General features: G+C 43.1%; 2 protein-coding genes across 5 annotated transcripts in view; both read left to right on the top strand.

Annotated features, from left to right (window-relative positions):
* The window catches only part of LOC308580525 (uncharacterized protein), a gene marked incomplete at its 3' end in the record, with an annotated part of 45,629 nt that extends 23,263 nt beyond the window's left edge, over positions 1-22,366 (top strand). For 2 of the 4 annotated variants that reach the window (XM_081182302.1, XM_081182303.1), the window contains one exon: positions 617-9,199. In XM_081182302.1, the coding sequence (XP_081038428.1) occupies positions 617-2,577 (1,961 nt within the window). Of the gene's footprint in view, positions 1-616; positions 9,200-11,862; positions 12,037-12,887; positions 13,575-20,648 lie in introns of those variants that run through there. The other 2 variants (XM_081182304.1, XM_081182305.1) reach the window with 2 other exon arrangements.
* Positions 9,896-24,719, top strand: part of LOC308580565 (uncharacterized protein) — an 82,676-nt gene continuing 67,852 nt past the window's right edge. Inside the window, exon 1 of the mRNA XM_081182399.1 lies at positions 9,896-9,966. The gene's annotated coding sequence lies outside the window, so the exon portion shown is untranslated. The remainder of the gene's footprint in view (positions 9,967-24,719) is intronic.

Below are 24,719 nucleotides of genomic sequence, written 5' to 3'. Positions count from 1 at the left end.
GCCCTGGTCTCTTGTGACAGAGTGTTCCAACAGAGATGACTGACCTTGCATATGGGGTGGATTCCAGGATTGAGCCAAATCAAATCTATCCCAAATAAAAGCCAAGCAATATGTCAGTTAATGTCAGCCAACAAAGGCAGTGAAAACTATAGTAAGGCCTCACATCTAACTTCAGTCCTTCCTTTATCACAAGTATTCATTAACTTTGTTCAGTAATGGATGTGAACCACGTCCCCTTCACTCTGAGTGGGGTTGGGGTCTGGGGCAGCAAGCAGTTAGCATGACTTACCCTAACGTGGCAGTGCATTGATGGGGGAGGGGTCAGGTGGTGGGTTTGATGGTTCTGTGTCATCTGCGCCCCGGTCACAGTATGCTGGCAATGGCGCCCCACTGGTTTCAAGAGAGTCAGGCACCCCTCTGGCATGCTCAAATGTTGGGGAATTGAAGATGCCACACATCTACAATGCCGTTAAGTTAGACTTCAAGGCTGTCCTCTTGAGGCTGAAACGGAGCACTCTCAAGTCTCTTAGTGAATTGGGGGGGCGGGGAACTCTGTTCAATAATCTGGAGCTCCATTTCTTCCTGAGGCGATAATTATCTTCTCTCTTCATTGCAGATGGTGATGAATGGGAAGGGAAGAACAAGGGGGACCACAACAGAATCCACATATCGGAGAAATCAAATAAATATTCAGAGTATGGAGAGAACATCGGCCAGAGCTCCCAGTCCACCTCCCATCAACGAAAGAGCTTCATTCGGAGGGATAGCCTCACTTCACATGAAAGAATTCACAGAGGAGAGAAATTGTATCACTGCTTAGAATGTGGAATGAGCTTTAATCAAAGCATACATCTCACTTGCCATCAAAGAATTCATACAGGGGAGAAACCCTATCAGTGCTTGGAATGTGGAAAGAGGTTTCGTCAGAAGGGGGTTCTCACTACCCACAAAAGAATTCATACAGAGGAGAAACCCTATCAGTGCTTAGAATGTGGAAAGACCTTTAATCAAAGCTCACAACTCACTTCCCATCAAAGAATTCATACAGGGGAGAAACCCTATCAGTGCCTGGAATGTAAAAAGAGCTTCAGTCACAGGCAGAGTCTCACTTCCCATCAAAGAATTCATACAGGGGAGAAACCTTTTCTGTGCCTGGAATGTGGGAAGAGCTTCAGTTGCAACTCTAATCTCACTTCCCATCAAAGAATTCATTCAGGGGAGAAATCCTTTCAGTGCTTGGAATGTGGAAAAAGCTTCAGTCAGAGGGTGGGTCTCACTTCGCATCAAAGAATTCATACAGGGAAGAAACCATATCAGTGCTTCGAATGTGGGAATAGCTTCCGTCACAGCCATAGTCTCACTTCCCATCAAAGAATTCATACAGGGGAAAAACCCTATCAGTGCTTGGAATGTGGGAAGAGCTTCAGTCGAAAGGACAGTCTCACTTTGCATCAAAGAATACATACAGGGGAGAAATCCTATCAGTGCTTAGAATGTGGGAAGAGCTTCATTCACAGACAACATCTCACTTCCCATCAAAGAATTCATACCGGGGAGAAACCCTATCAGTGCTTGGAATGTGGGAAGAGCTTCAGTCAGAGCAGCAGTCTCTCTTCCCATCAAAAACTTCATAAAGGAGAGAAACCCTTTCAGTGCTTGGAATGTGGAAAGAGCTTCAGTCGAAAGGACACTCTCACTTTTCATCAAAGAATTCATACAGGGGAGAAATTCTATCAGTGCTTGGAATGTGGCAAGAGCTTCACCCACAGTCGGAGTCTCTATTCCCATCAAAAAGTTCATACAGGAGAGAAACCACATCAGTGCTTGGAATGTGGAAAGAGCTTCAGTGAAAGCAGCAGTCTCACTTTGCATCAAAGAATCCATACAGGGGAGAAACCATATCAGTGCTTTGAATGTGGGAAGAGTTTCAGTCAAAGCCCCTATCTCATAATCCATAAAAGAATCCATACAGGGGAGAAACCATATCAGTGCTTGGAATGTGGGAAGAGCTTCAGTCAACGCCCCCATCTCATAATCCATAAAAGAATCCATACAGAGGAGAAACCATATCAGTGCTTAGATTGTGGAAAAAGCTTCTGTCACAAACAACATCTCACTTCCCATCAAAGAATTCATACAGGGGAGAAACCCTTTCAGTGCTTGGAATGCAGAAAGAGCTTCAGTCACAGCCAAAGTCTCACTTCCCATCAAAGAATCCATACAGGGCAGAAACCCTTTCAGTGCTTGCAATGTGGAAAGAGCTTCAGTCACAGACATCATCTCACTTGCCATCAAAGAATCCATACTGGGCAGAAACCCTTTCAGTGCTTGCAATGTGGAAAGAGCTTCAGTCACAGCCAAAGTCTCACTTCCCATCAAAGAATCCATACAGGGGAGAAACCCTATCAGTGCTTCGAATGTGGGAAGAGCTTCAGTCACAGATCACATTTCACTTCCCATCAAAGAATTCATACAGGGGAGAAACCATATCAGTGCTTCGATTGTGGGAAGAGCTTCAGTCAGAGCCACAGTCTCGCTTCCCATCAAATAATTCATACAAGAGAGAAAACCTCTTAGTGTTTGGAATGTGGGAAGAGCTTCAGTCAGAGTGCCACTCTCATGGCCCACCAAATAATTCATACAGAGTTGAAAGCATATCAGCGTATGGAATGTGGATAAAATTTCACTCATAAAAAAGTCAATTCAAGAACTCACAGCAGGGTGAATAATCAAATGGTAGATTTGGAATCTAGTCCAACTGCCGCCAATGCAGAAATCTCATTTCAAGCATCCATGACAGATGGCCATCCAACTTCTTCTTAAATACCTCCAATGAAGGAGAGTCCTCTCTCTTCTGAGGGAGTTCCTTTTCACTGCTGGCTCTTACTATCAGAAAGTCCTGATCTTTAGGAGAAATCTCCTTTTGTGTTGCTTGAATCACCTCTTCAGATTCCTTCAAGACCTTGAGAAGGACTTCTGTAAGTCTGAGAATATCCAGGGGATTGGACCATGCTCTATATTCGGGGGGAAACCCATCGAGAGGAGTCCGATATAGAGCTTAAGTCATCTAGGAATTGGTCAGATTGTCATAATTACAGACATACTTACTGGTTTGAACAGAAGTGATTCTTATTCCAGGGGAAGTGGTGACTGTGAGATTACAGGCGCTCTCGCCAATATTGTCCAAACGTCCAGTAAAACTTTGACACAGCAGACCAATAGGTTACCCGCTAAGTTTGACGTATTGGGAGGATAGGTTTAGGGCCGTGTGGTATTGCTTCATTGTATGTGGGGTCCCTATAAAGGGAACTTCTTCCTCTAGGTGGGAGGGAGACTGGTCAAGTTACCATCAGTTGAATGTAACATTTAACTCAGATTTTTAAAAACGGATTTGCAGAACAAAACTCACAGTTTGTAAAGGAGTTATTAAGCTCCAGGGTTAAAATAGTATCTAAAATGTATAACATATTATTTGAGTGGGACACAAAGAATGTAATGATGAAATCATGAATGAGAAGCTGAGCCAGAGATGTAGGACAAAACATTGACTTTGCTTTATGGGAACAACTGTGGAAAGCAAATTTAAGGTTTGCATCTAGCTAAATGCTAAGGGAAAACTTCATGAAGATGATGCAGAGGAGTCAATCAAGATCATCAAGGGTCTGAAACCAAGCCTTATGAGGAGGGCTTGAAGGAACGGGGGTGGGGGCCGTATCTATTTCAAGTGAAGTTTGCCGAAATCTACGCTTGCGACATGGGCTGTCACAAGTCCAGAGTTTCCTGGACATTTCAGCAATTTCCGCCCAGACGCTGCTTACAATTCTGGACATATGGCAACCATATCTGTATACGGTGGTTTTCAAACAGCTTAGTTCCTGAACAACTTTGAACTCAAATGCTGCAAACCTGGAAGTCAGTGTTCCAGCTTGTGAACTTTGCTTCGGAAGCCGAACGTGCTCCTGAGCTTCTGTTTTCACTGTTGCGCTGCTAATTTGTGTTCCCCTGCATTGTAATCAAAGCCTTCTTCTGTTTTCACTGTTGCGCTGCTAATTTGCACCCCCCCCATTGTAATCAAAGCCTTCCATTTCTGATTGCAGTGTTCTCAGGTGATTGTTGTTGTTTTGTTGTTTATTCGTGGCCGACTCTTCGTGACCCCATGGACCAGAGCACACCAGGCACTCCTGTCTTCCACTGCCTCCCACAGTTTGGACAAACTCATGCTGGTAGCTTCGAGAACACTGTCGAACCATCTCATCCTCTGTCATCCCCTTCTCCTTGTGCCCTCCATCTTTCCCAGCATCAGGGTCTTTTCCAGGAAGTCTTCTCTTCTCATGAGGTGGCCACAGTATTGGAGCCTTAGCTTCACGATCTGTCCTTCCAGTGAGCACTCAGGGCTGATTTTGGAGCCTATATCTGGTGCTTTTGTTTTTGCTAAAAGAAATTGCGTTTTTATTTGGCTTTTCTTGTGTGACTGTGGCTTGTTCTTCATTTTTGATTGATTGTGTGACTGCGGCAATGTATAAAATCCCCCATCCAAACAATGTCTATCATCAGTGCAGGTAAGAAAAAATAATAATTTTAATTTTAATCTACAGTACAGTTTTCTTTATTTTGTAGTACAGTACATTGATTATTGCTTTCATTTCATGGATCAATGGTCTCGTTAAATAGTATAATTCATGTTAAGTTGCTGTTTTAGTTGTTTTTAAAATTCTGGAACGGATTAATCTGTTTTGCATTACTTTCTTTCTTTCTTAAATTTTATACAGTTCAGGATCTTTTGAATACATATATTATCTCCTTCCAATTTTTAAATTTCCCATACAATTTTTAAATTTTCCTCCTCTCCCACGCCCCCCCACATACCCATTGGAAGGGTTCAAACAATTACCCTCAGCCACAGCCATAGCGTCCTTCGTTTCCACCGAATGTCTTTTGTTCTAGTAGTTTTTATCCATTCAAGATAGGGGTTCCCTCAGTTCCTTATTGTGGTGTTGTGGTGGACTTGACCTTCCACGTTGATTCCTGTGACACGACTGCGACCATGTCCGACTGAATAAGTTCAAACAAATAAGTATTCCATGCCTCTAGTATCCATTTTCCTCTCTCTTTCCAGCCTAAAGCTATTGTTGCCTTTCCCGCTAATATCATAGCTTTGAAGGTAAATTGGTCACCTTTCTCTATTGCCATGTTTCCAAGTATACCCATTGTCATGAAATCAAAATCTATTGCAAGCTTCACTTTTAAAATTTCATTAATAATCTTTAGGATTTTTCCCCAGAATTCCTTTACCTCTGGGAATTCCCAGTACATATGGGAAAACCATCCCTTGACTTGTTTACAGTGCCAACAGCTAGAATTCAATCCTGCTACCATATTAGCAAGCTGGGCTGGAGTTCTGTACCATTTTAGAAATAATGTTAATTTCAGCTCTCTAAATTTGCTTACTTTAATCTCATCTGTTCCTTTCATTATCCTTTTGACCGTTGATTCACTAACTTGTTCTTCCTTCCTCCACATCTTTTTCATAAGTTGGGTTGTCTGTTTCTTATTTGTAATCATTCTCTTATAGATTTTACTTATCATTCCTTGTTTCGTTTTTTCCATTTGTTGGTATAGTTCCTCTATTGGCTCTTCTAAACTCCTATTTCCTGTCTCTTGGACTTTGGAAATTTTGTTGCATAGTCCTCCAATTTTTAACCAATATTGGTTACCTATATTTTCTAATACTTCCTGCAATGACTTTAAGGACTCTGCTCTATACATGCCTTTAACTATATGATATCCCAGATTTTCTTCAAAGTCTGATATACCTTCTGTTGCAGCTTCTCTCTAGAACATTTAATTATTACATCCTGGGGGATTTTCTCCCCTTAGGCCCTCGGCAGAGATGTGCTCGTTCCACATCTTCTGCCTTCAAACTAACTCCTTGAGTACTACTACTACTAATAATAATAATAATAATAATTTATTATTATTTATACCCCACTCATCTGGCTGGGTTTCCCCAGCCACTCTGGGTGGCTTCCAACAAAACACTAAAATAAAATAAGATATTAAACATTAAAAGCTTCCCTAAACAGGGCTGCCTTCAGATGTCTTCTAAAAGTTTGGGAGTTATTTTTCTCTTTGATATCTGATGGGAGGGCGTTCTACAGGGTGGGTGCCACTACCGAGAAGGCCCTCTGCCTGGTTCCCTGTTACTTGGCTTCTCATACTGAGGGAACCTCCAGAAGGCCCTCGTCACTGGACCTCAGTGGCCGGGCAGAACAATGGGGGTGGAGCATAGACAGGTTCTCAAAGTTTCTTCCAACACTTTAGCCTGTATTTCTTCCGGAATTCCTCCCAAAATCATATTAGCTGTTCTCTGGGGGTCCGGCAATTCTGCCCCCTGTTTAGATAGTGTAGTTACTTCTTTTCATTTTCCTGGGCTAGCTCTTTAGCTTGAATTGCTAACTGCTTCACCCCTTCAATTTTGACTCCTTCAAGCATTACCATATATAAATCCCAGTTAAAATATTTTTTGAAACTTCCACCGCATTCACCACACGCCTCTTGGTTATCTTGCTCGCCTTTACATCTGTTCTTCAATCATTTCCCTTCCTTAGGTTCTTTCATAATCCGTCAAATCTTTATGTTCTCTGTATTCTTCACAAGGTTAGTCTAAGCGCAGCCAAACTTTCGTATTTGAGCCCTGCTTGTATAAATATTCATTTAAGCATTCCCATTGTTTCTGTATTATAGTTTTGGATTTATGCCTTATTAAATCCGTCAATTTTGCTAACTCCAGGTACTCACATAGTTTACTTAACCAGTCCCCTTTTGTTGGGATATAATTTCCTTTCCAATGACTGGCTACCAACATTTTCGCTGCTGTTGTTGCATACAGAAAGATGTTAATTTTGTCTTTGGGGATATGCTTACTCAAGATTCCTAGTAAATATGCTTCTGCCCTCCTGATATATGATACTTTTATCAATTTTTTAATCTCTTCATGGATCATCTCCCAAATTTTATCTCTGGACATGTCCACCACATATGGTATAGAGTGCCTTTCATTCTATTACATCTCCAGCATTTATTACTATTTGATCTATTTGTTTTTGCCAGTCTGTCTGGTGCCATATACCATCTGTGGTGCATCTTCATATAATTCTCTCTTAATGAATAGCAAGCCGTAAAATTTATATTTTTCCCCAAAACTTTTTCCAATCTTCAGAATCAATTGTTTATCTTAAATCCCATTCCCACTTTAGAATATTCACTGCTTTGACTTCTTGATCTGGGAGGACTTTATCTAATAATCTATATATTTTGGAGTGTTTTTTGATTATTTTGTAAAACCTCTCTTTCTAATTTTGATATTTTATTCCCAAATCCCCCAGTTTTTATGTCTTTCTCATATGTAGCCTTAAGTTGGAAATATTCTAACCAATTTATTCCCAGTATTTTGAGTTCTTGGTATTCTTTTAATTTGATATTTTCATTCATTCCTTCTGCTAAATCTCTATAAGTTGGCCAGGCATTATTTTTTTTTAATGTCGAGGTTGCCTCTATTGGAGAGGTCCACCATGGAGTTCTTTCTATAATTCTCTATTTCGTTCTCTCCCATACCTCAAATAGGGCCTTTCTCACAAGGCAGTTCTGAAATCCTTTATGCAATTGTATTTTCCCATAGAATAAATATCCATGCCAACCCTATATTTTGTCCCTTGACTCAAGCTTTGTAAATATAATAGCTGCCGAATGACAAAGATAAAATACTGCGGCTGATAAAAGCTAATAAAAGACTGATAAAAATAATAAAAAGTGCATCAATTGATGCAGAGCTCAAGTCGACACTACCACTAACGACGCCATTTTATATGCTGATGACGCGGCCATCATCTGACGTTCCAAACCGGGTTTGAATTATCTGCTGAGGAAATTTCCTGATTACTGTTCTGGAAATGGTTTATCCATTAATTATGAAAAATCTAAAATTTTAGTTTTCGAAAGAAGCTTCTCCCGGTCTAAATGGGTGCTGGATGGCCATAACCTTGAACAGATCAAATACTTCAGTTATCCAGGGCTCACACTCCATCATACAGGATCTTGGAAGCACCACTGGCAAACCTCCCTTCAAAAGGTGGAGATCACAAAGCTAGCCATATTCATTTTCTTTTTCACAAAGGGCGTCAAATATGTTCCAGCAGCTGTAAGGGTTTTCAATGCAAAACCCATTTCCCAACTCCTGTACTCTGCAAATGTCTGGCATAATGGGGGCCTGCCAAAGCTAGATGGCTTTCAGGCGAAATTTCTACGATCTCTGCTGCAGGTACCCAACGGTACCAACTCCATACTTCTGTTAGAAGCTGGTGAATGCCCAATTTCAACTAAAGCGTGGTGGGCTGCCCTAAAACAGGATGGCAGGTTGAGAGGAGTTCCCTACCAGGACAGACTTTGCTTGTGTGCTCAAGATATCGATTCCACAAAACATATTTTGTTGCATTGTGCAAAATATGAGCAAGCCAGGGCTGAACTGATACTACCCTTGCTGGTACCTTTCCCAGGAAAATCAGAGGCTCACTATGTCAGGTTCCTATTGGAAGACCAGAGAAATGCTAGAACATTAGCAGTGGCAAAGTTTCTATCGGTGGTTGCAAGAACAAATAATCCCTATATTCTGAACAAAATGCTTGTTTAACATGGAGGTAGGCTGTATGAATTGTGTATTGCTTTGTAACGATTTGTTGGGTCTCTGGACTGTAATAAAGATTGATGATGATATTTTGTCCCAGCCTTCTAGTTCCAAAACTTCAGTATCTTTTAGTAACATCCACTCTTTCATCCAACTCCAGCACGCTGCTTCAAAATATCTTCTTAAATCTAGGACTGCAAATGCTCCCGTTTCTTTTGGCCCCATCATTATTTCTGATTTTATTCTGGTTTTCTTCCCTTGCCATATACAATTGGCAAGGTCTCTTTGCCAGCTTTTAAAATATTTTGTCCCAATTATTATTGGGGTACTTTAAAATAAAAATAGGATTATCTTTCTGTGTGAAAGTAAACAAAGATCCTTGGAAACTCTGGCAGAAGTTGAACAAACAAGAAAGATTTATTTTACAGAACAAAGTTGAAAAAAGCAAAGGATGTGTCAGGATATAGATAATGTTCTTTCAGGAAACAGTAAACCTATTAATAAATTGTACTAAATTTAGTGTGTGTTACAGGCTTCTAAACAAAGTAGCAAATGCACAGCTTCTTTTAAACTTCTGTTGCTTTTTTAAAGTTATTCCTCTTCGATGTTACAGGTGTCTAGAGAGGGTGGCCAATGCTGAGCTTATTTCCAGTTATTTCACTTCAGCTCCTTAACTTAGTTGTTGCAGCTTAATATTTTGATTCTTAAACAAGGTGGTACTTTCTGTCAGTTTCCACGCTCCTGAGGTACTTCTGACAGTATAGAAGACCCAGGGGGTCACCACACCCTTCATAACTGGTTTGGGATTCTTCTCTTTCTAGAAGATCTTTCCCTTCCTGACTTAAATGAGATCCAAGTAGACAGTATCCTCACAGGTTTTAAGGTTCTTTAACATTCAGGTTTTTAGTCATTTCAAAGTTGGGATCCAGATGCACACTGCACAATGGTACCCGGGAACCCCCACCTCCCTCGGCGTCAGTCTGCATAAGATGGGGGGGGGGGCTTGATGCAGAGTCCTTGGCCCAGATGGAGAAGGGAGGGCAGCCCTAGAGCGCAGAAGCAGGCAGGGAGAGGGAGGGAGGGGCGGTCTGGGCGCCCTCGGCTTGCCAAGGGTTAAAAAGAGCAGAGCTGGATTCCTAGAGAGGACAGGAAGGGGAGGGCGGGGGAGGGCAAGGTCCTCCCCAGCAGAAGCCCCTCCCTGCCCAGTCCCTTCCTGCAAGCAAAGAGGAGGCTGCTTTGTTCTCTCTGCTTTGCAAAAACTTCCTCGGTGCCCCTCCTGGAATCCGGTGAGTCTCTTCTCTCTTCCCCCTTGGGGTGCAGCGGGGAAAAGGGGGTCCCAGGGCTGCAAGGGAGGAGGCAAGCCCCCCCCCGTTCAGCTCATGCATGGGGGAGGAGACCCCCAAGTCAGGGAGCAGAGGGTCCTGCCCCCAATTCCTCTCTGCCAAGCCAGGGAGGGGCTGAGTGTCCAGCAGGTCTGCGACTCTCTTCTTCCTTTGGATCAAGATGCTGCCTTCCTTTTTGGGGAGGGGTCTTTGGGGCAACAAAAAGAGGGCATGCAAATAAGCCCCCTTCAGATTGAGGGGAAAGTCGCATTTCATAACACAGAGAAGCATCCATGGAATCCGAGGAAGGAGACGCCCTGTGGAGTGGGGAGATACAGCCCCCCCCCAAGTGTGGAGACTGGAGGGGAGACCCTCTCCCACCATCTACCCAAATACAATTCCCAGAGTTCCCTGGCAAGAAGGGGGGATTGGTGACCACCCTGGGAATTGCAGTCTTTGGACAGCAGGGCTGAAGCTGTCTCCTTGCAACTCTCAGGGTCCTGAACCAATTCTGGCTCCCAGGATTCTTGGGAGGAGTCCCTAGGGCCGGGTGAGATCTGGTTTCCAGCCTTGTTAAACATCTGCCCCCTCCCAGCTGAGCAAGTGCACAGACTGGCACGTGCCACTCTTGGGAGCAGGAGCTGCATCCAGCCTTGCTCAGCTCAATATTTTTAGGAAGACCATGTCCCTCCTGCCCTGGCAAGGCACTGGGGTGAAGCTGCCGCCGCAATCAGCATCCTGTGTGAATAATAATAATAATAATATTTACCTGCCACCCAGTTGACTGGGTTTCCCCAGACACTCAGGGCTGCTTCCAGCACATATAAAAACATAATGAAACATCAAACATTAAAAACTTCCCAATACAGGGCTGCCTTCAGATGTCTCCTAAAAGTTGTGTGGTTCTTTATTTCCTTGACATCTGATGGGAGCGTGTTCCACAGGGAGGGCGCCACTACCAAGAAGGCCCTCAGCCTGCTTCCCTGTAACTTCTCTTCTTGCACTGAGGGAACCATCAGAAGGCCCTCAGTCCTGGACCTCAGTGTCCAGCTGAATGATGGGGGTGGAGATGCTCCTTCGGGTATCTTGGGCAGAGGCCTTTTAGGGCTTTAAAGGTCAGCACCAACACTTTGAATTGTGCCCGGAAACATACTGGGAACCAATGTAGATCCTTTAGGAGCGGTCTTACATGGTTCCAGCAGCCACTCCCAGCCACCAGTCTAGCCTCCGCATTCTGCAGAACACTAAGTGAATGACACAGAAGTTGCTGCAGACTAAAGTTAGAAAAGTGCCACGGGCCCTGCTCCAAAGAGAGCTTCTCTAAAGAAAGCACAACCAAAAATCACTCCATTTTGCGTGAATAAGGAAAATGAGGAGGTGGCTAAGAAACAGCAGGAGCCAGATCCTATTCCCAACCTTCTAGGGTCTCTCAGCAGCTCTAATGAGGAGCAGAAAGAGGTTTGGGCCCAGCCAGCTCAACTGCTAAGGCATCTCTTGCACTGAGACGTGGGGGCGCCTACATGTAATAGCTACTCGGCTGTATTCTGCCCATGCTCTGGGGCTGCAGTTTTCAGGCTTGGAGACAGGATGGTGCCTGGTTTTTGCACCAAGTTCTATCCATAAGCCCCACTGAGTTCAATGGGGTCCACTCTCAGGTCACTACTGTGCATACCATGCCAGCCTTACAAAGTGGGGTGAGGTGCAAACAGATTAAATGGGAATCGCTGTAGATGTTTAAAATGGGGTTTTTGTTGGGAAGGGGCTGCCCCATTTGTGCTTCTCCAGGAGCAGGGGAATATCTAGGGCAGGAGAATCCTTGCAGGGCCTCTGAGGCTTCCTTTGCTTCTTCCTCTCTCCCAGGGCCCTGCAGCTTGTGGTGGCTTCTCGACTCCTCAGGAAGGATGAAAGAGACGGATCCTGCAAAGCTCGTAAGGATGGAAGGGGGAAGATGGACAGTTGACCTGGTCAGGTTGTCTCCTGCATTCCTTCGCACCGCCTCTGAGCGTTGCCTCCCAGGGACCTCCGAGAGATCTGGTGAGTCCCAGGGGAGGGGAGATGGAGAGGTATTGCGGCTTGTGTATCATTCGTGCACACTCTCTCACCTCTCCAGCCTGCCTTCCAACTCCGGTAAGACCCGGATGAGAGAGGGGGTGGGGTGCGCCGACACTTTTTCAGAACATAAAGTAACAGAAACAGTAGTTTGCTGCCACCACTTCCTTATCTTAGAACAGCCCTGAAAAGTAAGCTAAGGAAGGAGATTACTCTTCAGTTTTACCAGGCTGCCCCACACTGTGTCACTTTACTGTGGCACAGACAGAAATCCATCAGGCTCTGGTAGGCGACTAAGTGGTCAGGTACTGGTTTAGAATCATAGAATCATAGAGTTGGAAGAGACCACAAGGGCCATCGAGTCCAACCCCCTGCCAAGCAGGAAACACCATCAGAGCACTCCTGACATATGGTTGTCAAGCCTCTGCTTAAAGACCTCCAAAGAAGGAGACTCCACCACACTCCTTGGCAGCAAATTCCACTGTCGAACAGCTCTTACTGTCAGGAAGTTCTGGTTTAGCTTCCCCAGCAGAAAGGCATAAAAGGCAGAAACAGGGAAAAGTCCTTTTTCCAGAAGTAAATAAAAAACCACGATGATTCAAACATAAAAGTTGGCACATCTCTTACAAATCCCAAACAGAAAATGAAAACATTTTTCAGTATCACTAACTACAGAACATACAACGAGAATGAAAGTGTGAAACAGAACTGTTCTCCACATCCCTGGCATCAGGGCAAGTCCTCTTTGCAAGACAATGGTCTCACATGGCAAAGTATGTTAGGGAATTACAAGTTGGTTTCCTTAGGTTTTATCCCCTTTGAACCCATGTGGATTCAAAACTCAAAAGCCAATCAGTTCTTTAGATTAATTTGCAACTCGCCAATGGTTAGATAGAAGAACAATAACTCAGGCTTGTTAGGAGCCTCAACAGCCGAATCCTGTTTATCAAAAGGCCTTGAAGATGAAAAGCATTCCCAAAGCCATACCAGATTCTTTGAGTTGTAAATTAAGCTTCATAACCTTTTTCACACAGAAAGGGCATGTAAGATAGCCAGGTGTCAAGACTACAAATCAGCTAGGAACCTCCTTCCTGCAGATGGAGAAGATAACTTATTCACACTCTTTGAGACAGAAAGTCTGCAATTAAAGAAGCAGATACACATTCCAAGAATTCTACAGCGTTTGGCTTTCCCATAATGCTCTTCTTTAGCATGAGCCAAAGTTTTACCTTAACTAAGAGCCAGTGTGGTGTTCTGGATAAGAGTGGTATTCACCTAATCTGGTGAACCGGGTTCGCTTCCCCGCTCCTCCACATGCAGCTGCTGGGTGACCTTGGGCTAGTCACACATCTCTGAAGTATCTCAGCCCCACTGACCTCACAGAGTGTTTGTTGTGGGGAAGGAATCTGTAAAGCTAGCGAGGATGGAAGGGGGAAGATGGACAGTTGACCTGGTCAGGTTGTCTCCTGCATCCCTCCTTACAGCCTCTGAGCGTTCCCTCCCAGGGACCTCCGAGATATATGGTGAGTCCCAGGGGAGGGGAGATGGGGACATGGATGGATGGGGCTGGAGAGGTACTGGGGCTTGCTCATTTTGGGGGTGGGATGAGGCAGGCAGGCAGATGGAGATTGAAAAGGTGAGCACCTTTTTGGGCTCCTCCACCTGCCTTCCAGCGCCTTTGACATCTGCGGGCAATTTGTGTTTTTTTTAAAAAAGATGTTTATTAAAGGTTTTAAACAATAAAATCACCAAACATATAAAACACCATCACTAAGATACAACAAACGAAGAAAACAGAAAGAAGCAAAAAGATAAACATAGAATAGAAAAAATACAATGAAATCAACTGTCCGTAAGTCATATTTCCATAACCTTTTGGACTTCCTCACATATCCCTTTCCTGCATTCCCAATTATAAAATTATAAGCAGCAATTTATCACCTTGTTTCAATTCTTATTTTGTGATTTTCAAATATTATGTCTCCGACTTTAGATATTTTTATCAAATACTTAAATACTTAATTTAAACATAATGTTACTCCAAGTTTCATCTTTTTCTTAAACATCACTTATTCTCATATTTCTTTCAACTAAATTGCTGATGCCCTGTTGTTTTCTATCCTGCATCTTCTTAACATTCATACAGTTTATAATGTTTTTGTAGATAGTCCTTAAACTTTTTCCAGTCCTCTTCCACTGTCTCTTCTCCCAGGTCTCGAATTCTGCCAGTCATTTCTGCCAATTCCATGTACCGTATTTTTCGCACCATAGGACGCACTTTTTCCCTCCTAAAAAGCAAGGGAAAATGTGTGTGTGTCCTATGGAGCGAATGCAGGGGGGGAGGCAGGCGGGAAAAGCCCCCAAGAGCCGCACACAAGCTCCGTGCTCTCTTGCGGGCTTTTCCACAGGAGGGAGAAGGGACTGACTGGCCGCATCAGTCCCTTCTCCCACCTCCCAGAAAAGCCAGGAGAAGCCGTGCAGCCCTTTTAAAGTGCGCGCGGCTTCTGCTGGTTTTGCGGGAGGTGGGGGAATTCCCCCACCTCCCAGAGAAGCCAGGAAAGCCCTGCGCAACCCCTCCGCCAAGGAGACGCTGCGCGGGGCTAAAGGGGAAGGCAAAACAGCAAGCGGGATCCATCCCGCTCGCTGCCTTGCCTTCTTCCATAGCTGCGCGCAACCCCTCCGGCTGCTCTTTGGGGCTGGGGGGGGAGATTTTTTTCTTGATTTCCCCCCCTAAAAACTGGGTGCGCCCTATGGTCCGGTGCACCCTATGGTGCGAAAAATACGGTAGTCTATCAGTTGCGTCTGCCATTCTTCCAGCGTGGGCAAATCTTGGGTCTTCCAATGTTTTGCGATAAGTATTCTTGCTGCTGTTGTTGCATACATAAAAAAAGTTCGGTCCTTCTTTAACACCCTCTGGCCAACCATGCCCAAAAGGAAGGCCTCTGGTTTCTTAGGGAAGGTATACCTAAATACCTTTTTCAACTCATTATAGATCATTTCCCAGAAAGCCTTAACCCTTGGGCAAGTCCACCAGAGGTGAAAGAATGTTCCTTCAGTTCCCTTACATTTCCAACATTTATTGTCAGGCAAATGATATATTTTTGCATGCTTGACTGGGGTCATGTACCACCTATAGATCATTTTCATAATATTTTCTTTCAAGGCATTACATGCCGTGAACCTCACCCCGGTGGTCCATAACCTTTCCCAGTCAGCAAACATAATATTGTACCCAATGTCCTGTGCCCATTTTATCATGGCTGATTTAACCGTTTCATCTTGAGTGTTCCATTTTAACAGCAAGTTGTACATTTTTGAAAGTACCTTAGTCTTAGGTTCTAACAGTTCTGTTTCTAGTTTCCAATTTTCCACCTGGAAACCTGTTTTTTTATCCAAGTTAAAAACCTCCCTGATCTGAGCATAGTGTAACCAATCTCGCACTTTATCCTTTAATTTCTCAAAACTCTGCAATCTCCAAGTATCTCCAACTTTTTCTAATATTTCCCAATATTTCGGCCATTTGGCCTCCATATTGAGTCTTTTCCGAGCCTTAGCTTCCATTGGTGACAACCACCTTGGGGTCTTGTTTTCTAATAGGTCTTTGTATTTTATCCAGACATTAAGTATTGCTTTCCTGACAATATGGTTCTTGAAAGCCTTATGGACTTTTACCTTGTCGTACCACAAATATGCATGCCATCCAAAGGCATTGTTAAACCCTTCCAGATCCAAAACATCAGTGTTTTCAAGAAGCAGCCAATCTTTCAGCCAGCAGAAAGCTGCTGACTCATAATACAGCCTTAAGTCTGGCAGGGCAAACCCCCCTCTTTCCTTAGCATTGGTTAATATTTTAAATTTTATTCTGGGCTTTTTGCCCTGCCAGACAAATTTAGAAATGTCTCTCTGCCACTTCCTGAAACACTCCACCTTGTCCACAATCTGTAGGGTCTGAAACAAAAACAGCATTTTTGGCAGTACATTCATCTTTATAGCAGCAATTCGGCCCAACAAGGAAAGCTTCAATCTTGACCAGCTTTCTAAATCCTTTTTAATTTCTGACCAACACTTTTCATAGTTGTCCTTGAATAAGTTCAAATTTTTGGCAGTCATATTAACCCCTAGGTATTTCACCTTTTTGACCACATTTAAATCTGTCTCTTTCTGAAACCTTTCTGATTCCAAAGTTGTCAATTTTTTTCCCAAGACCTTAGTTTTTTGCTTGTTTAATTTAAATCCCGCCACCCGACCAAACTCATGAATCAATTCTAAAACCCTTTTCGTACTAGATTCTGGCTCCTGTAGTGTCGAAACCAAGTCATCTGCAAAAGCTTTAAGTTTGTACTGTTTGGCTCCGACCTGGTTCCTTCAACCAACCGGTCCCCTCTAATCATATTCAAGAGCACCTCCAGGACCGAAATAAATAACAAAGGGGAGATAGGGCAACCTTGTCGTGTTCCTTTCTCAATCTTAAACTCTTCTGTCACCACATTGTTAACTATCAATTTAGCATTTTGTTCTTAGTAAATTGCCTCTATACCATTCTCAAACCCCCGTCCCACTCCCATCCCTTCAAGATTTTTCTTCATAAACTTCCATGAGATATTATCAAAGGCCTTCTCCGCATCTATAAAAATCAACACTGCTTTTGTATTAATGTTCGTTTGCAAAAGTTCCAAGATATCAATGATGTTCCTAGTATTGTCAAACAAATGTCTACCTGGGAGAAAACCTGCCTGATCTTTGTGAATCACTTCATTTAGCACTCTTTTAAATCTATTTGCCAAAATGTTTGCAAAAATTTTGTAATCCACATTTAAGAGAGAGATGGGACGGTAGTTCTTAAGTTGTGTCTTTTCAGTTTCCGATTTGGGTATCAATGTGATGAAAGCTTCTTTCCACAATTCCGGTGCCTTCTTCCCCTCCATAATCTCATTGCAAACCTCCATTAATGGTTGTGTCAGATAATCTTTCAGTGTCTTATAATACTTGGAGGTAAGCCCATCTGGCCCTGGAGACTTGCCCAGTTGCATATTCTGAATGGCACCTTCAATTTCTTGTTGTGTTATTTTATAATTCAAAATTGTCCTATTTTCTTGAGACAGTTTTGGTAATCCATTTCTTCTTAAAAATTGGTCTATCTCAGTCTCTTTTTGCGGCCCTTGCGTGTAAAGTTGTTTGAAGTATCTCTGGAAGCATTTTCTAATTTCCACAGGGTTCTGAATGTTTCTCCCTTCAATCTCTAGGTTAGTAACCGTGTTCAATTTTTGTCTCTTTTTCAACTGCCATGCTAGCAGTTTCCCACATTTGTTTGCCGATTCAAATGTCCTTTGTTTCATTAACTTAATTTTCCACTCAACTTCCTGGTTTATCAATTTGGAATATTGTGCTTGATAAAGTTTAATTTCTCTCAGAATCTCCTGTGACTTTGGTTTTGATCTTAGCTTTTTCTCGCATTCCTTTATTTTCTCCAAAATCTTGTCCTTTTTCTCATTCTGTGCTCTTTTCTTTATCGTATTCTGTTGTATCAGAAACCCCCTCATAACAGCTTTGCTTGCGTCCCAGATTACTCTTTTTTCCACTGTGGTGTTCAAATTTATTTCAAAATAGTCCTTCAAAGTCTTTTGGGCCTTCTGGATAATCTCCTGGTCTCTTAACAAAGTGTCATTCATCTTCCATCTAAAGGAGCCGGTTGGAGTTAGTCTCATATCCATCTTTATTGCGTTATGGTCGGAGCAGGTTTTTGGGCAGATTTCCACTTTCTGGTCTTAGGAGCCAGTCCTCTAGTTATCCATATTTGGTCGATTCTCGTCCATGTCAGTTGGGCTTCAGAAAAGAATGTTCCTTCTCTTCCTAGGGGGTTCTTTGTCCTCCAGATGTCAATCAAGTCCATATTGTCGGTTAGTTCAAAAAAGGTTTTGGGTAGTCTGCCATCTTTTGTCACCCTTTGGCTTTGTGACTTATCCATGTTTGTAGATACCACCCCATTCATATCCCCCATCATAATGATGTTGCTATAGTCCAGATAGTCCAGCATTGTCTCGTGCAGCTTCTTATAAAATTCCGATTTCCCCTCGTTCGGTGCATAAATTCCCAATATCAAAAACTTTTCGCCTTGAGTTTGTATCTCAATTGCCAAAATTCTTCCTTGCTCATCTTTAAATAGGAATTTTGGTGATAGGCTCTCCTTTGCGTATATCACCACTCCTCTTTTCTTAACTCGGTCCGATGAAATAAATTCTTGGCCTAATCTCTTATTAATTAACACTTTTCTGTGGAGCCTAGTCACATGTGTTTCCTGCAAGCAAATAATGTCCAATTGTTCTTTCTTTAATAAGTGAAATATCCTTCTCCTTTTTTCCGGGGAGTTACAGCCATTAATATTCCAGCTAAAGAGCTGCAGAGACATCCTGGACAGATCTGTTATTCCTTTGGTGGTGGCGTCTCTTTCTTCTGGTCTTCAGGCCCCAAAGGTGTGGGTACAGGCAATGGCCCAGACCCTGGAATTCCTGCAATCCCTTTCTGAAGGTCTTCTCCGTAGTCACTCAGAAACTTTTCTTTGTCCTCGGCTGTTTTGATTTTCACTTTCTTCCCTCTAAATGTAAAAGATAGTCCTTGGGGAAATTCCCACCTGAAAGCAATTGAATTACTCCTCAGCAGTTTTGCTAACTCTGTATAGGTGGATCTGAGATCCAAAAGTTGTTTCGGGATATCTTTGTAAATTTCTGCTCTCCTATCTTGAATTTCAAGTGACTTTTGGTAGTGTGCACTCAATATTTTATCTCTTTCCTCCTTGGATCTCAAAGTAATCAAACAGTCTCTGGGCCTGTCCTTCCTTGCTACTTTTCCAAGTCTGAAGGCACTCACAATTTTAAAGTCCTTATCTTCTTCCAAAGGCCAAAACTTGGAAAATTCTTTTGTCAGGTACTCAGTTAAGTCCCCTTGTTCAAGTTCTAAGATTGACCTCAGTCTCAGATTGTTTTCCCTACTACTTAGTTCTATCATAGACAGATAAGCCTGCTGTTCACCAATCTGCTTATGCAATGGTTTAACCTCCTCCTTTAATGCTTCAGCTTTTTGGTTAGCTTCCACAGCCAGCTTACGATTTTCTGTGGTGACTTCAAATAGTTTCCCAATTGATTGTGCATTCAGAGCAACTTGTTCAGTTAATTTATTAACACTGGCTGTATTTTGGTCAATCTTAGCTGATTGCTCATACGCTTTTTTATCCAAACTTTCCAATTTTTCAAAAAAATTATCTAATACTTAGGCGGATCCTCCTGCAGCCATACTTTCCAGCAAAGTTTGCTCAGTTTCTTCCTCTTGTGTCCCCAAAATAGCAGGAACAGATGATCTGCAGGCAATTTGAGCCAGGAATACGTCACAGCTCCCCGGCCACCACGATGTATTGGCGCCAGAACTGTGCTCTGAATGCCCTACCAATGTCAGAGAACTCACTGATCCATTGCGCAGCACTAGAAGCCATGATTCTTTAAATTACCTGATCCTAATTTCAGGACTGATTGCCGATGGGGCCTGTGTGTTTTGCCTTTTTCTTTCCTTTTAGGAATAACTTTTCATTTTCTTTTAAAAACAAGGATCATATAAGACTAATATATGATACAAATATGTAGACTAAATAAATTTGCAGGAATATCATGTCGTTCCTCGTTGGTGATCAGTGTATGAGTTCTGGGTTCATGAATTGGTATAAATTGAAACAAAAAAGGGTAAACAGCGGAGAACAGAGAACATTCAACATCGCATAGCCGAATTCCTAGTCAGAATCTCTTGTGGCTGTTGGGCTTAGATTAAGTGTGAGTAATAGTCATTTTCCATCTTCTCTTACCAATTAAACTATACAGAGTTGGTCTCCTCCCTCGGAGATTGCCGAGGGAGGGAGTCAGGTTGTGCCCTGGCCAAAGGCCTGGTGGAACAGCTCTGTCTTGCAGGCCCTGCGGAAAGATGTCAAGTCCCGCAGGGCCCTGGTCTCTTGTGACAGAGTGTTCCACCAGAGATGACTGACCTTGCATATGGGGTGGATTCCAGGATTGAGCCAAATCAAATCTATCCCAAATAAAAGCCAAGCAATATGTCAGTTAATATCAGCCAACAAAGGCAGTGAAAACTATTGTAAGGCCTCACATCTAACTTCAGTCCTTCCTTTATCACAAGCATTCATTAACTTTGTTCAGTAATGGATGTGAACCACGTCCCCTTCGCTCTGAGTGGGGTTGGGGTCCGGGGCAGCGATGCAGAGATAGCACGACTTACCCTAACATGGCAGTGCATTGATGGGGGAGGGGTCAGGTGGTGGGTTTGATGGTTCTGTGTCATCTGCGCCCCGGTCACAGTATGCTGGCAGTGTGGCCCATTGGTTTCAAGAGAGTCTGGCACCCCTCAGGCATGCTCAAATGTTGGGGGATTGAAGATGCCACACATCTACAATGCTGTTAATTTATACTTCAAGGCTGTCCTCTTGAGGCTGAAACTGAGCACTCTCAAGTCTCTTAGTGAGTTGGGGGGGCGGGGAACTCTGTTCAATAATCTGGAGCTCCATTTCTTCCTGAGGCGATAATTATCTTCTCTCTTCATTGCAGATGGTGATGAATGGGAAGGGAAGAACAAGGGGGACCACAACAGAATCCACATATCGGAGAAATCAAATAAATATTCAGAGTATGGAGAGAACATCGGCCAGAGCTCCCAGTCCACCTCCCATCAACGAAAGAGCTTCATTCGGCGGGATAGCCTCACTTCACATGAAAGAATTCATAGAGGAGAGAAATTGTATCACTGCAGAGAATGTGGAAAGAGCTTCAGCCAAAAGGATCATCTCACTCGCCATCAAAGAATTCATACAGGGGAGAAACCCTATCAGTGCTTGGAATGTGGAAAGAGCTTCAATCGGAAGGATCATCTCACTTCCCATCAAAGAATTCATACAGGGGAGAAACCCTATCAGTGCTTGGAATGTGGAAAGAGGTTTAATCAAAGCTCACAAGTCACTTGCCATCAAAGAATTCATACAGGGGAGAAACCCTATCAGTGCTTAGAATGTGGAAAGAGCTTTAATCAAAGCTCACAACTCACTTGCCATCAAATAATTCATACAGGGGAGAAACATTATCAGTGCCTGGAATGTGAAAAGAGCTTCAGTTGCAACTCAAATCTCATTTCCCATCAAAGAATTCATTCAGGGGAGAAATCCTTTCAGTGCTTGGAATGTGGAAAAAGCTTCAGTCAGAGGCAAGGTCTCACTTCCCATCAAAGAATTCATACAGGGAAGAAACCATATCAGTGCTTTGAATGTGGGAAGAGCTTCCGTCACAGCGATAGTCTCACTTCCCATCAAAGAATTCATACAGGGGAGAAACCCTATCAGTGCTTGCAATGTGGAAAGAGCTTCCGTCACAGCGATAGTCTCACTTCCCATCAAAGAATTCATACAGGGGAGAAACCCTATCAGTGCTTGCAATGTGGAAAGAGGTTTAATCAAAGCATACATCTCACTTGCCATCAAAGAATTCATACAGGGGAGAAACCCTATCAGTGCTTGGAATGTGGAAAGAGCTTCCGTCACAGCGATAGTCTCACTTCCCATCAAAGAATTCATACAGGGGAGAAACCCTATCAGTGCTTGGAATGTGGAAAGAGCTTCAATCGGAAGGATCATCTCACTTCCCATCAAAGAATTCATACAGGGGAGAAACCCTATCAGTGCTTGGAATGTGGAAAGAGGTTTAATCAAAGCTCACAAGTCACTTGCCATCAAAGAATTCATACAGGGGAGAAACCCTATCAGTGCTTAGAATGTGGAAAGAGCTTTAATCAAAGCTCACAACTCACTTGCCATCAAAGAATTCATACAGGGGAGAAACCCTTTCAGTGCCTGGAATGTGAAAAGAGCTTCAGTTGCAATTCAAATCTCACTTCCCATCAAAGAATTCATTCAGGGGAAAAATCCTTTCAGTGCTTGGAATGTGGAAAAAGCTTTAGTCAGAGGCAAGGTCTCACTTCCCATCAAAGAATTCATACAGGGAAGAAACCATATCAGTGCTTCGAATGTGGGAAGAGCTTCCGTCACAGCCATAGTCTCACTTCCCATCAAAGAATTCATACAGGGGAGAAACCCTATCAGTGCTTGCAATGTGGAAAGAGGTTTAATCAAAGCATACATCTCACTTGCCATCAAAGAATTCATACAGGGGAGAAACCCTATCAGTGCTTGGAATGTGGAAAGAGCTTCCGTCACAGCGATAGTCTCACTTCCCATCAAAGAATTCATACGGGGGGAGAAACCCTATCAGTGCTTTGAATGTGGGAAGAGTTTCAGTCAAAGACCCCATCTCATAACCCATAAAAGAATTCATACAGGGGAGAAACCACATCAGTGCTTGGAATGTGGGAAGAGCTTCAGTCAACGCACCCATCTCATAATCCATAAAAGAATCCATACAGAGGAGAAACCATATCAGTGCTTCGATTGTGGGAAGAGCTTCAGTCACAAACAACATCTCGCTTCCCATCAAATAATTCATACAAGAGAGAAAACCTTTTAGTGTTTGGAATGTGGGAAGATCTTCAGTCAGAGTGCCACTCTCATGGCCCACCAAATAATTCATACAGAGTTGAAAGCATATCAGCGTATGGAATATGGATAAAATTTCACTTGTAAAAAATTCAATTCAAGAACTCACAGCAGGGTGAATAATCAAATGGTAGATTCGGAATCTAGTCCAACTCCCGCCAATGCAGAAATCTCATTTCAAGCATCCATGACAGATGGCCATCCAACTTCTTCTTAAATACCTCCAATGAAGGAGAGTCCACCCCTTCTGAGGGAGTTCCTTTTCACTGCTGGCTCTTGCTATCAGAAAGTTCTTCCTGATCTTTAGGAGAAATCTTCTTTTGTGTTGCTTGAACCACCTCTTCAGATTCCTTCATGACCTTGAGAAGGACTTCTGTAAGTCTGAGAATGTCCAGGGGATTGGACCATGCTCTATATTCGGGGGGAAACCCATGGAGAGGAGTCTGATATAAGGCTTAAGTCATCTAGGAATTGGTCAGATTGTCATAATTACAGACATACTTACTGGTTTGAACAGAAGTGATTCTTATTCCAGAGGAAGTGGTGACTGTGAGATTATAGGCGCTCTCGCCAATATTGTCCAAACATCCAGTAAAACTTTGACACAGCAGACCAATAGTTTACCCGCTAAGTTTGACGTATTGGGAGGATAGGTTTAGGGTCGTGTGGTATTGCTTCATTATATGTGGGGTCCCTATAAAGGGAACTTCTTCCTCAAGGTGGGAGGGAGACTGGTCAATTTACCATCAGTTGAATGTAACATTTAAGTCAGATTTTAAAAAACGGATTTGCAGAACAAAACTCACAGTTTGTAAAGGAGTTATTAAGCTCCAGGGTTAAAATAGTATCTAAAATGTATAACATATTATTTGAGTGGGACACAAACAATGCAATGATGAAATCATCAATGAGAAGCTGAGCCAGAGATGTAGGACACAACATTGACTTTGCTTTATGGGAACAACTGTGGAAAGCAAATTTAAGGTTTGCAGCTAGCTACATGCTAAGGGAAAACTTCATGAAGATGATGCAGAGGAGTCAATCAAGATCATCAAGGGTCTGAAACCAAGCCTTATGAGGAGGGCTTGAAGGAACGGGGGTGGGGGGGCGTATCTGTTTCAAGTGAAGTTTGCCAAAATCTACGCTTGCGACATGGGCTGTCATAAGTCCAGAGTTTCCCGGACATTTCAGCAATTTCCGCCCAGACGCTGCTTACAATTCTGGACATATGGCAACCATATCTGTATACGATGGTTTCAAACAGCTTAGTTTCTGAACAACTTTGAACTCAAATGCTGCAAACCTGGAAGTCAGTGTTCCAGCTTGTGAACTTTGCTTTGGAAGCCGAACGTGCTCCTGAGCTTCTGTTTTCACTGTTGCGCTGCTAATTTGTGTTCCCCTGCATTGTAATCAAAGCCTTCTTCTGTTTTCACTGTTGCGCTGCTAACTTGCACCCCCCATTGTAATCAAAGCCTTCCATTTCTGATTGCAGTGTTCTCAGGTGATTGTTGTTGTTTTGTCGTTTATTCGTGGCCGACTCTTCGTGACCCCATGGACCAGAGCACACCAGGCACTCCTGTCTTCCACTGCCTCCCACAGTTTGGACAAACTCATGCTGGTAGCTTCGAGAACACTGTCGAACCATCTCATCCTCTGTCATCCCCTTCTCCTTGTGCCCTCCATCTTTCCCAGCATCAGGGTCTTTTCCAGGAAGTCTTCTCTTCTCATGAGGTGGCCACAGTATTGGAGCCTTAGCTTCACGATCTGTCCTTCCAGTGAGCACTCAGGGCTGATTTTGGAGCTTATATCTGGTGCTTTTGTTTTTGCTAAAAGAAATTGCGTTTTTATTTGGCTTTTTGTGTGTGACTGTGGCTTGTTCTTCATTTTTGATTGAGTGTGTGACTGTGGCAATGTATAAAATCCCCCATCCAAACAATGTCTATCATCAGTGCAGGTAAGAAAAATAAATACCGTATTTTTCACTCTATAACACGCACCCGACCATAACACGAAGGTAGTTTTTAGAGGAGGAAAATCCGTAGGCATGCCACGCATAGGCATTCCCTCCATAACACGCACA

The sequence above is a fragment of the Podarcis bocagei genome, assembly GCF_964188305.1.
Source record: "Podarcis bocagei genome assembly, chromosome: 2".
NCBI lineage: Eukaryota > Metazoa > Chordata > Lepidosauria > Squamata > Lacertidae > Podarcis > Podarcis bocagei.
The sequence above is the reverse complement of the archived record's forward strand: the minus strand, read 5'-3'. Positions and strand labels throughout refer to the sequence as shown.